This window comes from Pipistrellus hanaki, assembly GCF_964339955.1.
Source record: "Pipistrellus hanaki genome assembly, chromosome: 1".
Taxonomy (NCBI): domain Eukaryota; kingdom Metazoa; phylum Chordata; class Mammalia; order Chiroptera; family Vespertilionidae; genus Pipistrellus; species Pipistrellus hanaki.
Window position 1 is genome coordinate 22,510,480 of NC_140503.1, and position 13,427 is coordinate 22,523,906.

General features: G+C 34.6%; 1 protein-coding gene across 4 annotated transcripts in view; it reads right to left on the reverse strand.

Annotated features, from left to right (window-relative positions):
• Positions 1 to 13,427, reverse strand: part of RBM25 (RNA binding motif protein 25) — a 42,446-nt gene that overhangs the window by 10,988 nt on the left and 18,031 nt on the right. For all 4 annotated transcript variants that reach the window (XM_084892757.1, XM_084892755.1, XM_084892756.1 and 1 more), the window contains 6 exons: positions 9,511 to 9,696; positions 8,185 to 8,238; positions 7,879 to 7,962; positions 4,221 to 4,507; positions 2,294 to 2,516; positions 2,111 to 2,200 (listed from right to left, as the gene is read on the reverse strand). In XM_084892757.1, the coding sequence (XP_084748883.1) occupies positions 2,111 to 2,200; positions 2,294 to 2,516; positions 4,221 to 4,507; positions 7,879 to 7,962; positions 8,185 to 8,238; positions 9,511 to 9,696 (924 nt within the window). The remainder of the gene's footprint in view (positions 1 to 2,110; positions 2,201 to 2,293; positions 2,517 to 4,220; positions 4,508 to 7,878; positions 7,963 to 8,184; positions 8,239 to 9,510; positions 9,697 to 13,427) is intronic.

The following is a 13,427-nucleotide window of genomic DNA, read 5'->3' on the forward strand; positions in this document are numbered from 1 at the left end:
GACTTATCTGTAAAATAAAACCAGATAGTATACTATAATAAATTTGCTCCCTGAATATAATCTTCAAAGTACAGTATTTATTTCTAATTAATGAAACCTGAGCATACCAGTAAACAAAACTGAAAGTTATCTTAACTGAATTGGTTAACTGAACAAAAATATTTCACGCATTTTCATTTGTAAATGATACAAGTACTTTTTGTGAAATGCAGGATTAAAAATTTAAATCACGTTCATGCATCGATTTAAAGGTAATGCCTATCTCACTTGAGTACACAAACCTCTTATTCCTATTTTTGTAATTTCAAATATACAACAAATACTTTATTTAGTAGCAGTTACACCTAACCATTATATATTTATACATAATCTACACCTATTCTATCAACAACTATTAAATCTATGTACAAAGCAGGTAACAGTAGGTTTCTGACTACAGTAAAGTCTTAACCACTTAATCCAGTTCAAATGTTACCTCTCTTTAAAGACTTCCCCAATCTAATCATCTATCCATGACCAACTCCTCCCCCAGTCTCTCTGTACTCACAAAATACTGTGAACACACCTTACCATACTTTAAACACTCTCACCCATGCTATATTAAGTGCCTTATCTCCCTAACAATATTACCTACTTATTTCTAGATTAGAAGCATTGTTTATTCTTGTATGCCCAGTGCTTAGCACAAGGCTAGGATATAATATACACTCAAAATTTGTCAAATAAATAAACGTAGACTATCAGGTAGTAATGACAATACAAATATCTAAGTAAAAAAGAGGAGGGCCCACAAGGTAAATACTAAAACAAACATAAGTTATCATTCCATAAGAGTGCAGAAACTTCCACTTTTTATATCAGATAGTTCTGTTACTGGAACATTTTTTATAATAAGCAAATAACTACTTTTTAACTATTTTTTAAGTTTCCAAATAAAAAATTAATAGATCAACCGAAGGACTTTTATACATGCATATAAGTACAACCAATGGACACAAAACTCTGGGGAGGGAGGGGATGTGTGGGAGGCAGGGAGGGGGGCAAAAAAAACAACAACAACAACAAAAAAAATAAAATAAAATAAAATAAATAAAATAAAAAATTAATAGGAAATTTTTCTCTAGAAAGATAGGTTTCAGATTTGCTTATAGGAAGCAAAAATCACTTAAACCTATTCCACAATTATTTCTTCAGATACTTATGTCTTTTACTATATTATTCTCTTCCTACTTTCTAATCTATGGATGAAAAAGAAATTCTAGAATGGGAGCTACAATCCAGGGAAATAAGAAGTATTTTAAATAATTTATAACGTTAGTGGATGTACTATTCAGAACACCCATACTATCTAGCTGGTTGCTGCATGCACCCTTTTGGTTACTTACAAAAATTCCCTCTATGTTTCATGTTCAAAACTATTTGAAGAAGATTCCTAACTTCAGTGAAGTTTTTGGAAGAATAATCTCCAAACTGGAGATAAAGAAACTTACATGAAATTCTGGCAAAGACAGAAACATGGAACATACCACTGAAGCAAATACTATGATAAAATATATTTTTGACATTTTACTTAGTAACAACTTAAATCAATTGTTCACTGTTAGTTTATCAAATAAGCAAATGTGAAAAACAAGACATTTTTTGTGATTATATAGTCAAAAGAATAAACAGTAACCTATAGAAAACCTATAATCCATAAATGGTATATAAAGACAATAATTTTGACTTATAAAACCAGAAGTCTTCTCAGGACACTCTTTCATCCAACCCAATGTACCAACCATTTCAGAATATCAAAGCTTCTTCAAATTAAAAAATGGTGCAGATTCTTAATCAGAGAATGTTCCATAAATTCTCATTTTATATATTTGGCATACTTTACTTTGAAAGTATGCCAAAAGATAATTTTGTGTAGGCAGCAACAATGTGAAATACCGAAGGAAAAAATATTTCGGTGAACTAAAGAAGTGTCTCAAGATTATTTGAAATATATAATATAAAATTATACTGGGAACTTGTGCGATTTAATTATAAAGTTATTTCTAGTTAGCAGAAAAGATTTTACCTCATTTATATCTGAAAATCACTTATTTTTAACCTAGATTATTACCATTTCTCTTCTCCTTTCCTCTTCTCTCTCAGCCTCTTTCTCATATTCCCGGGTTTTCTTCCGTTCTCTGATTTCCCAATTCTTAAGGCGCTAAAAACGAAATTGTCAGAGCTTTAAAAATGTACACAAGGGTTCTAAAATTTTTGTATAAGCTTTATCAATATAAACATTTCCTCAATTTACCTCTTGATAAGCAGCTTCTTTCTCTCGGAGTTTTCTTTCAAGTTTTCTCCGTTCATATGCATCTTCTTCATCCTCTTCTCGATCCCTCTTCTTGTCTTTTTCTCTTTCTCGCTCCCGTTCCCTTTCACGCTCCCTTTCTCGTTCACGTTCTCTTTCTCGTTCACGTTCTCTCTCTCTCTCTCTTTCCCGCTCCCGTTCCCTTTCACGATCTCTGCTCTTTTCTCTACATAAAAAAAGATTTTAAAAAATCTGTCATTCTCCTTTTTGTTTTCCTTTAAAATCCAAGGTAGAAAACAATATATATTATGAAATATACAAACAAGCCAGATTTCAGCATTTGATTTCTGCAAAACTGTAAACTCCTCTATATTCATCAGAGGCACAGAATATAATAGTAGCACCAAATTCTGAATTCAATGTTAACGCATATTGGTATCTCAGAAAATAAACCAAGAAACCCTGGATATAAGAAATACAAAGGGCTTCCCTAGCTGGTTTTGCTCAATAGATAGTGTGTCAATCTACAGACTGAATGGTCCTGGGTTCAATTCCGATTAGGGCACATGCCCAGTTGTGGCCTTAACCTCCAGTAGGTGGCATGCCAGAGGCAGCCTATCAATGATTCTCTCTCATCATTGATGTTTCTATCGCTCTCCTCCCTTCCTCTCTTAAATCAATAAACATATATTTAAAAAAAGAAAAGACATACAAAAAATAGTCTATTGTACTAGTGGTCAAGGAATGAAGGAGATAGAAGAGTGCTGAGAAAAGAGCATTTTGTCATGTTACACAGATAAATTACAACTATATTTAGGAGCGATGAGAAGTTCTCAAATATTTAACATAAAGCAATAAAACAAAATTGTAGTATATGATATAATGTCATGAATCTAAATACAAATATATAATATATATGAAGCAATATCCTGTTCTGTAGTAAAAGCATAAAAACACTATTTTATATATGTAAAATTCTCAATGATAGTCAAAAGGATACTGGTTATTCCAGTGGAGATGGAAAAGAAGAATTGTTAATGCCCACTAAAGATTATCCAGTAATTAACTTACTTAAAGGGGACCTCCCATCAGCTACAATCAGATAGAAAACCTGCAAGCCAAAACTGTGTTTTTGAAAACTAGCTTGAAAAAAACACACAAAAAACTGTGCTTTTCTCTTCTCTCCTCCTACTCTCCCTTTTCCTCTTCCTTCCTTTGCTCATTTTTGCTCCCTCATTGCTAAAGAATTTGAGAATATAAGAAAAATTCCTAAATACAACAAAAGGATGAACATTTTTTAAAATATATTTTATTGATTTTACACAGAGAGGATATGAGGATAGAGTTAGAAACGTAGATGAGAGAGAAACATCGACCAGCTGCCTCTCGCACACCCCCTATCGGGGATGTGCCCACAACCAAGGTACGCGCCCTTGACCGGAATCGAACCTAGGACCTTTCAGTCCGCAGGCTGACGCTCTATCCACTGAGCCAAACCGGTTTCAGCCAAAAGGATGAAATTACTAGGAATCATAAGAGAGTAAATTTAGTTGTGAGCCTACAGTGAGCTATAGGACCAAATTGACATCAAAGGCTAAGCTAGAAGCTGATTGCCCAGTATAATGGACCTCACTGAAGCGGTGACTAGAAGAAAAAGGCCACCCGAACCAAAAGGATAACAGAATTCTGTCTGCCAGGGCACTGGATGAACAGTTGATATGTTCTGAGTCTGTAAAAACTGGCTTAAGACAGAAATAATCCTTAAGATTAAAATTGTTATTTTCACCGTTTTACATATGCGATAGATACAGAAACCAGGCATGCTCTGTGGCTAAGGAAGTTCTCATCACATAAATATAAGTCATCCTACAGAGTGCTAACCTGGAGTTCAATTAAAGCTATCATGAAAACAACTTCTATAAAGCCTTACCTTGATCGACTCCGATCCTTATTCCGATCTGAACTCCTTTCCCGATCGCGGTCACGGTCTCTGTCTCGATCCCGATCCCGGTCTCTCTCCTTTGTCCGGTCACGATCCCTATCCCGTTCTCGTTCCCGCTCCCGTTCCTTCTCCTTTTCTCGTTCACGTTCTCTTTCCCTTTCTCGTTCTCGTTCTCGCCTTTCTCGTTCCCTTTCACGCTCCCTCTCTCTTTCTCTCCGTTCTTTCTCAATTTCCTGTCTTTCTTTTTCTTTTTTGCCTTTCTCTTCTTCCAGTTTCTAGAAACCAATAAAAGTACTTTTAGAATTAATCTGTAGCTCCGGTATTCAGTTTTTCCCAGCACAATGCCCAATATTAGGGAGAACAACAACAACAACAACAACAACAAAACCACTGGTACTTTGCTATTAAATATTTGTGGTTTTACTTGACAAATTAAACTGAAGCAATCACAAGATTAGATAGATTTCGTGCAAAACCATATACTCTACACAGACCAGGAATTTCCAATCTTGGATGCTGGGAGATTGTGTCAAGTGTGGCTAGCCACTCAATGATTATATAACTAAAATGGCCATGAAGAATGTGTTGGTTCATAGAGTTCTAAAAAGACAATCACTTAGCAAAAATGTGATTCTTCCCATTATAAATTTCTGTAAATCAGTGGGATTATAGATACTATTTCAAAACACGATTTGCCACTACCTAAAGGTTGTGGTTAAGGGTTTTAAAGAAGAGGTGGAGAAGAAGAGTCAGGTCTGTAATGCAATAATATAATATGTCTTCTGGTATGCCCACCCTCCAAAAGGCAAGGTAAATTCAACCAAGACCTGCCTCACTATCTATGGAAACATTTACTCCCACCATTACAAGATGGACAGCCCACCAAATTCAAAAGTTTGAAAAATCACTCACTTCAAGCAAAAAATTTAACTTAACTGTAAAAGCAACATATTTTTGCCCATTATGCCTATAAGACAATAAAAATATATCAACAGTGATAAATCCATCCTTGGAAGGAATGATTGCATATTAACTTACAGATGCTGTGTTAGGACATGGATCGCCAACACTGGATTAACCTTGCCTACAAGCTATGTTTCTGGGAGGAAGAGCAAGTACATGGTTCACAAATAAACCAAATTAACAAAGTCAGACCAAGTTTGTACCCTGACAAGATTACCAGTGTACCACACGGTTTCTATACAAGCTCAGAAGAAGAAAAAAATACCCCAAACAGGAAAAACAAAACAAAACAAAAACAAAACACATTTATCCTTTTGTTCCATGTTTAGAGTCACTGAAATGAAATTTAAACTGTAACAATAAAATGTTCATTTTTTTCTTTTCTCAGTCATGTAAAGCATTTAAAACAACTTTAAAAAGCAATCTTACCTTTTGTACTCTTTTTCTCTTGCTCATGGATCAGAGAACTGATAGAGGATTATGAAAGAAAAGCTAATGCATGAGAATCAATATATTCAGCTACTGTGCCAGTCTGTATCAAAGTAGAATGCAGACAAAGCTAATACTGAATATATTGAAATTACAAAGGAAAGAGAAAAAGAAATGGTATAAAGAGGACAGAAACTAAAAGCTATTTAAAGGGGCAATTCTAATTTTTGAAACAATTCTAATGGATTGTAAAAATTTTAATTGTAAAACGAGGCTAGACTACATAACACTTACCTCAGTGTCATACACTTATAAAGAAATTTGTTTATTTCTGAGATAAATACTTACAGATTATTTTAGCTGTTCCAATAATTTCTTTTGTAGAATTCCTCAATTATTTTATTATTGCTTATTCACTGTACTACTTATTTCTTAGGTGTATAGTTTCACTTATGTAAGTAATAATTTGTTTCAGAACTCATTGAAAGTTTTTGTTCTAAGTAAATGGAAAAGTGAGTGAATCTGGTCCATACTAAATCCATTTCTAAAAGGTTATATATGTGGTATATAGATACACACACATATATGTATTTTAAGACAGACTGAAGAAAAAGGAAATGGAGACTAAAATGATATAAGTAAGGAAATAATGAAGAGGAAAGAACAGAAAGAAATCATAAATCTTACCTTAGTCTCTCTTCAGACTCGTCCGTGCTGTAAATGGACGCCCCCTGCCACGCTGATACCCTGACAGTCTGTGGTTATTTAGTAAACTCATACCAAAACATGCAAAGGTTCACTGAGCTCATTTTTTGTTACTCAAGTTTTAAACATTCCTTTAACCATCCACCCAATAACAAGAACCGTTTTTTCATTTTGACCTTTTTGTTAAAGCACATTTTGGAAATTCAAAACATTCCCCACCCACCTTACAGTGAAATAAGTCTAAGGCAGTCAAATGCCTGACAGCTTCTCAAACTCTGAAGCAAATATCTTGAAATAATTTTTTTTTAAACACGATTTTGTCATATTTTACCAATGACATGACAGGGTTTAACAAATAATAAAAGGGGTAAATCACACACAACTGCATACTATTTTCAAGCTTACTCAGACCCTGAGTTTGAATATTAAACGTAATCAAAAGTAGTCCTCTAAAATGATTTCCCACATACTACCCCTTTTATACTAAAAATTAAGTTGAGAGAACTGCACTTGTGCTTTTATTCATATTTAATTCCTGAAAAAGCACTGGGCATGAATAATAAGTGGTCAGCAGCATTGAATCAATGGCATTGTCAACTTGGAATTTTGAAAGCAGTAAGAAAAAATAATAAAAGAAAAAATGAATAGAACTTTTCACTTAATTAAAGGTCACTCAGTCTTATGTGGAAGAACCAGTGATGTCTTACTATCTTTAACATCAAAGTATATTTCATGCAGTGTTTGCATTTCACTGTCCATAAGCATCAACTTCAACATCAGTGAACATTTACAGATGCACTATCATTGAGAGAAGCTTTCAATAGGCAAAACTCGTGAGATTTACTACATACAAATATACCCATTTCCAAGCCAGTTACCCCTTTGCATATTTTTCTGAGGGGGCATCCATAAATATAATAAAAAACAGAAGCTCATACTTACATCCTATTCCTTGTTACTTTCCAAGCTGAGTGTTTCATCTTGCATTAGTCACCATATGATCTCTATCATAATGGTGGGGGTCAATGAATAGATTAGCTTTATGGGCATTTACAGTTCTTCCATGCATCTAAAATTTGGTAAGTCTGGTAATCACTGACCTACTTTTTAAAATCTCCCCCTCACAAATTAAATCTATACAAATATAAATCTTAATTTTTAACCTCAGCTCTAAAGAAAAGGTTGTCCTAAGATTAAGTTAAATAAATGCCCCCAGAAATACACTACAGTGTATGTTATCCTGCCCCCTTGAATCTAATTTAAATCTGACCTTGATGTTTATGTTGAAACCTAAAAATAAAATTAGCTTTTATTCATATTAAAGTGAGATGACTGCAGAATAGTAACTTTAAAAAAATTAAATATAATGTCAAGGTCCACTTTAATATGATATTGTTTGTTTGTTTCTATCTAAATATCAATTAAACCTTAAAAAGCATTTAAATTTATATCCTAATGTAAGGTTGATTTATTTTATTTTTTTTGTCTGTTTGCTTTGGATTCTGTAAAAAGTCTAGATTGGTATCAAGTGAAAAAACAAGAATACTACCTTGTGTGTATCTCTGAATTTGCTGATCTCTCGGGATATCAGGTCTCTTTTGTCTTCTTCCATTTCTATTGCATTTATATCTTCCTAAAAGACAGGGGACAGGAGGCAATGCTTAAAGATCAATCTAATAAAAAGTAAAGGTTAGATATTCTGCACAGGTCTTACAAAAAAGTAAATTAATAAAAAGAACTTACACAGTAACAAATGTAATGATCTAAGTTAGTGAAAAATCTGGTAGACGAGAATTACAAATCTGACAATTAGCAGTGAACACAATTATTATTAAAGGCTTCAATGTAAACAAACCTTAGTGATGAGTGGATACGGGATCAGAGGTGCCACTGGAAATCTGCGGAAAATCTGCAAAAAAATCCACAAAGATTTTTTTTAAAAAACACTAGAGTTCATATTATTCTGCAAAACAATGCTATATTTTACAATAAGCAATGCTTCTGGGGCATTTTCTTGATTTCAAATTACATGATAATAAAAATATTTCACTCTATAACCTCTCGCATCACCTCCACTCTAACTTCCCTGAGCAACAGAATAGGGAGGGTTACATACTAGTGGGGCTTTTTCTTGACCCAGATATAGGGAACAGTCATACCAATAAAATGTATCCATAATTTCTGCCATAGAGCAGGATTTCTTTGATCCACTATTCCCGATTTATATCCAACATATATGTCTAGTTACTTTCTCCTTTCCCATTAACCTCAATTACCCTATACCTGACTAACTCTACCAATTACCATACCCAACTATTGGCATTTCACCAGACCATGTCAAAAAGAATGAGACAAATAATAAAAATGTATTTGGCCACAAAGAAAAGTGAAGCTGGCCTAATAAGGCAATGAAATTCTAAATAATATGGACTTTGATATTAAATCACAATATATTCAACATTACTTTTTCACATATATGCAATCCATGCATATAAAATAATTGATATTTTAAAAAAAAAAAACACTCCCCATAACTTCTCTGTTTATTTGAAAGAAGAAAACCAAACATTTTCTTTCAACCTGGACTCTCTAATGTTCAATTAGCCTGGTCAGACAGAGTAGTGATAATATAATACACTGCAGAAGAGTGTTTCATCTTGTGCTGCTCTTTGACAGTCTTCCAGCTAGAATTTAGACAGCATTACTATCCATGAAGGGGAATGAGACGTGGTTATAAGGAGACACAGCTAAAAATTAAAGAATGGGTAAAAATCTTTAGTGAAGGAGACCAGCATCCTGCTTGGAGCAGAGACTAAACAATAATTAGGCAAAACAAAGCCAGTCCTTCATAGTCAAACAAAAACATTTTACTTTACCCCTTAATATCAGTGCCTACATTTCATCACTAAAGGTCATTTTTTCCTTACTGAATCTGAATCCACAACTAAGCACAAGCTATAATGCTAGTGCATTTAAGACACAGAAAACAGAAATGTTTTGGCAAAATTATGAGGAGTTAATTGGTAGAACATGTCAAATTAGGCTTAACAGTACAATTATTGTAAATGTTAGTCATTCTTCTATTTTCCTCTCAAAAGTTAAAATGTACTGAAAGCACAAGAGTGGCATCATAAGAAGTAAATTGTAGAAATGACTGTTGTCAGAATTCAGTAACACATACGTCCTCCTTCTTTTCCTTTTTCTTTTTCCTGGGGTGAGAGTCAGATTCTTGTGAAGGGGCATTGAGCTCACTGGAGTATTCACGTATTAAAATTTCAATAGCCCCTTTGATCATCAGATCTCTTCTCTTAGTTTCTTCATCTAAGGCTTCTTCGTCATCATTAGTGACAGTTTCTGGCCTGGCAGTCTTAAAACAAAACAGAAAACAAGGCAAAGTCAGAAGGTGGGGTGGGGTGGGAAGAATCAACCAAGAAAAACGAAAAACATTCTAAGGGTTAGTACTCAAAACAAACATGTTTTCTTCTTAAAAATTTATGTAGTTTGCCTAGGAGGTGTGGCTCAATGGTTGAACGTTGAACATTGACCCATAAACCAGGATGCTACTAGTATGATTCCTGGTCAGGGCACATGCCCAGGTTGTAGGCTCGATCCCCAGTTGGGGGCATGCAGGAGGCAGCATATGGATAATTATCTGTCATCATTGATGTCTCCCACTCTCCCTTTCCCTCTGTGAAATAAAAACAAATAATCTTTAATTAAAAAAAAAACAAAACACATCTCTGGGGTTCTACTAAATGCAGACTTGATTTTGTTCTTCGCTTTATAAAATAAACTTTCCTCATTTCTTTCCCTTTCTCCCTTTTTTTTTTTTAATATATTTTATTGATTTTCCACAGAGAGGAAGGGAGAGGGACAGATATGTCAATGAGAGAGAAACATCGACCAGCTGCCTCCTGCACACCCCCCACTGGGGATGTGCCCGCAACCAATGTACATGCCCTTGACTAAAATCGAACCTGAGACCCTTCAGTCCGCAGATCAATGCTCGATCCACTGAGCCAAACCGGTTTCAGTGGTAGCTAATATTTTAACTCCTACCCAGCTACAGGAAGATAAAATCATAGGACTAACATAATGCACAAAACATCTGCCAAGTTTCCCCAATTTTTCAGACTGTCTTGCTCAATATTTGCACAAACTGAGAATATTTCCTAACTCAACAGTTGAAAATTTAATTATGTGAAAAAAGCAAAATATAATTTATGTACACTATGCTAGCTACTATTTAAAATAAGAAAGCACAGGTGAGCTGGGACCAGTTTGGCTCAGTGGATAGAGCGTCGGCCTGCAGACTGAAAGGTCCCAGGTTCAATTCCAGTCAAGGGCATGTACCTTGGTTGCGGGCATATCCCCAGTAGGGGGTGTGCAAGAGGCAGCTGATCAATGATTCTCTCTCATCGATGTTTCTAACTCTCTATCCCTCTCTCTTCCTCTCTGTGAAAAATCAATAAAATATATATTTTTTTAAAAGCACAGGTGAAAGGAACAAAAAACACTAGACAGTTTTATACAATTAAATGCAAGCATCAGATAGGTCAGAGGTGAAACAGTGGTTTCTTTCCCTCCACCTCTGCTCTCTAAAATATCTATAATGTGGAAATACCGCTTATAAAAATCATTTACTGCCCAGTTGGTGTGGCTCAGCAGTAAAGCATCAACCCAGGCACCAAGAGGTCAATTCCCAGCCAGGGGACATGCCCGGGTTGCAGGATCGATCCCCATTGTGGAGTGTGCAGGAGGTAGCCAATTGATGATGTCCTTATAACATCAATGTTTTTCTCTCTCTATCCTTCCCATTTCCTCACTCTAAAAATCAATTTTAAAAATATATTTTTTAAAATCATATACATACTAAGAAAAATATCAACTCTAAATACTGCACCAGTCTTTATTCCCATGACTTGCACATGTAACATTTATAAAAACACAAAACTCATGTTGTAATCTTCAAAAATAAGCAACTAACCCTAATTGGTTTGGCTCAGTGGATAGAGCGTTGGCCTGTGGACTCAAGGGTCCCTGGTTTGATGCCGGTCATCAAGGGCATGTTCCTTGGTTGTAGGCACATCCACAGTAGAGGGTATGCAAGAGGCAGCTGATTGATGACTCTCTCTCATCGGTGTTTCTAACTCTCTATCTCTCTCCCTTCCTCTCTGTACAAAATCAATAAAATATATTTTAAAAAATAAAATAAAAAAATAAAAAATAAAAAGCAACTATTTGTAAAACTTCATTATATTTTAGAGAAGTTTAGATTGTTACTTATGTTGATTTGAAAAAAATTATTGGCTTCTATTGTGGTACTATTACTATCGTTTCTAGGTTTTATTTCAAATCTCCCAGTTAAGGAATTAATCTAGTTCAAACCACAAAATTTAGAAACTGCCTCAAAACATTGGGTAATTTCTCGTTACTCTTACCTCCTCTCTTCTTAAAACTTAAAATGGTGGAGAAGTGTGGAAAAAAAGTAACAAAATTAACACTTTTCAGAAAATCTAGGAACTTCAATAGTAAAGCTACTGGTTGTAAAGTTGGAAAACAGCTCTACTAGGATGCTTTGGCACTGACTTCTAGAATCCGAAACAAGAACTTCTTTGGGGACTTAAGCAAATGCAGAGCTCTTTCTTTTGAGGAAATGTAGATTTGGCCAAACTAATTAACAGGCAAAGATGTGAAGATGTTCCTACCTATAACATCTATTAAAGTATAATATAAGGGTTTCCTCCCAGAGATATCTGTACTTTCAGCACTTCTCAAAATTCATTCTTGCTGAAACCGGTTTGCCTCAGTAGATAGAGTGTCAAGTCTGTGGACTGAAAGGTCCCAGGTTCGATTCTGGTCAAGGGCATGTACATTGGTTACGGGTACATCCCCAATAGGGGGTGTGCAGGAGGCAGCTGGTTGATGTTTCTCTCTCATCGATGTTTCTAGCTCTCTATCCCTCTCCCTTCCTCTCTGTAAAAAAAACCAATAAAATATATATTTTAAAAATACATAATAAATCTTAAAAAATTCATTCTTGAATGTTAACCACCACTAACTGTGACATTCAAGCAGATAGCTCTACTTCTATTGCTGAACAGCCAAAAAGCAACAGGACATGAAATAGATCAGCAAAATGAACTATTTTTACTAAAAGTGAAAGAATTGCTTATACAAATTGGGGGGGAAGGGGGAATCTAAATGAAAACTTTCAATCAAGCCATTAGACAAGACACAGAATCCTGTTAAAATCCTGGGTCAGAAAAATCTCTTTCTAGACAAGCTTATGGTGTTTTGTTTTGTTTTAGTCAAAGAGAACTACCCAACTGTGTTTATCCTTTCTGCCTGGGAGTTATAAAAATGCCTGAATAAAGTAACATACAAGTTTCTCATAGACTTATTCTCCTATCATTCACTTTAAGCCTCTATTTTCTAAGTTTTTCCAACAAATCAATAAAGGAGTAAAAACAAGTAACCTCTCATTTTTTATCTCAGAAAATCATGACAAATCTACAATCTACTCCCCAGTATAGTTATACTTGCCTAAGTTACTTAAAGTTTTTTTTCTGACAGCTGCTTGACACTTTTAAAATTCACATTATTGAGGAAAATTGACATTTCAGAAAAAATAATGTACTTTGTCTTATGACTTCAAACACCTGGGAACCATTCCAAGTGTACATAAGAGTCATGCCTATTAATTTTTTAAAATTTCAATTCATCTGAAAAAAAATTGCTTATTGGAGGTGGCTTTATTTCCATTCTTGAAGAAAGATATACAAAAATTAAAATTCTGTTTGCTCTGGCTAATGGTGATTTACAAATTAAATGTATCACACCAAAAATTGTGCATTTTTTAATTCAATAAATGCTTATTCCGTTTTTGCTAGGGCTAAGACATTATACAGTACTAGATTCTGGGGAAGTATAAGATAAAAGGACACACTCTGTGAACTTACTGCCCTTTCTATCTTGTAATCAGAGAATGGAGGACAGGAGAAAGAAACTGGGTATAAGAGGCAGTGAGAGAGAAAGAACAAACAACATAAACTACAAAGCAGACTTACTTTAACAAAAGTACAAACCTGCTTGATA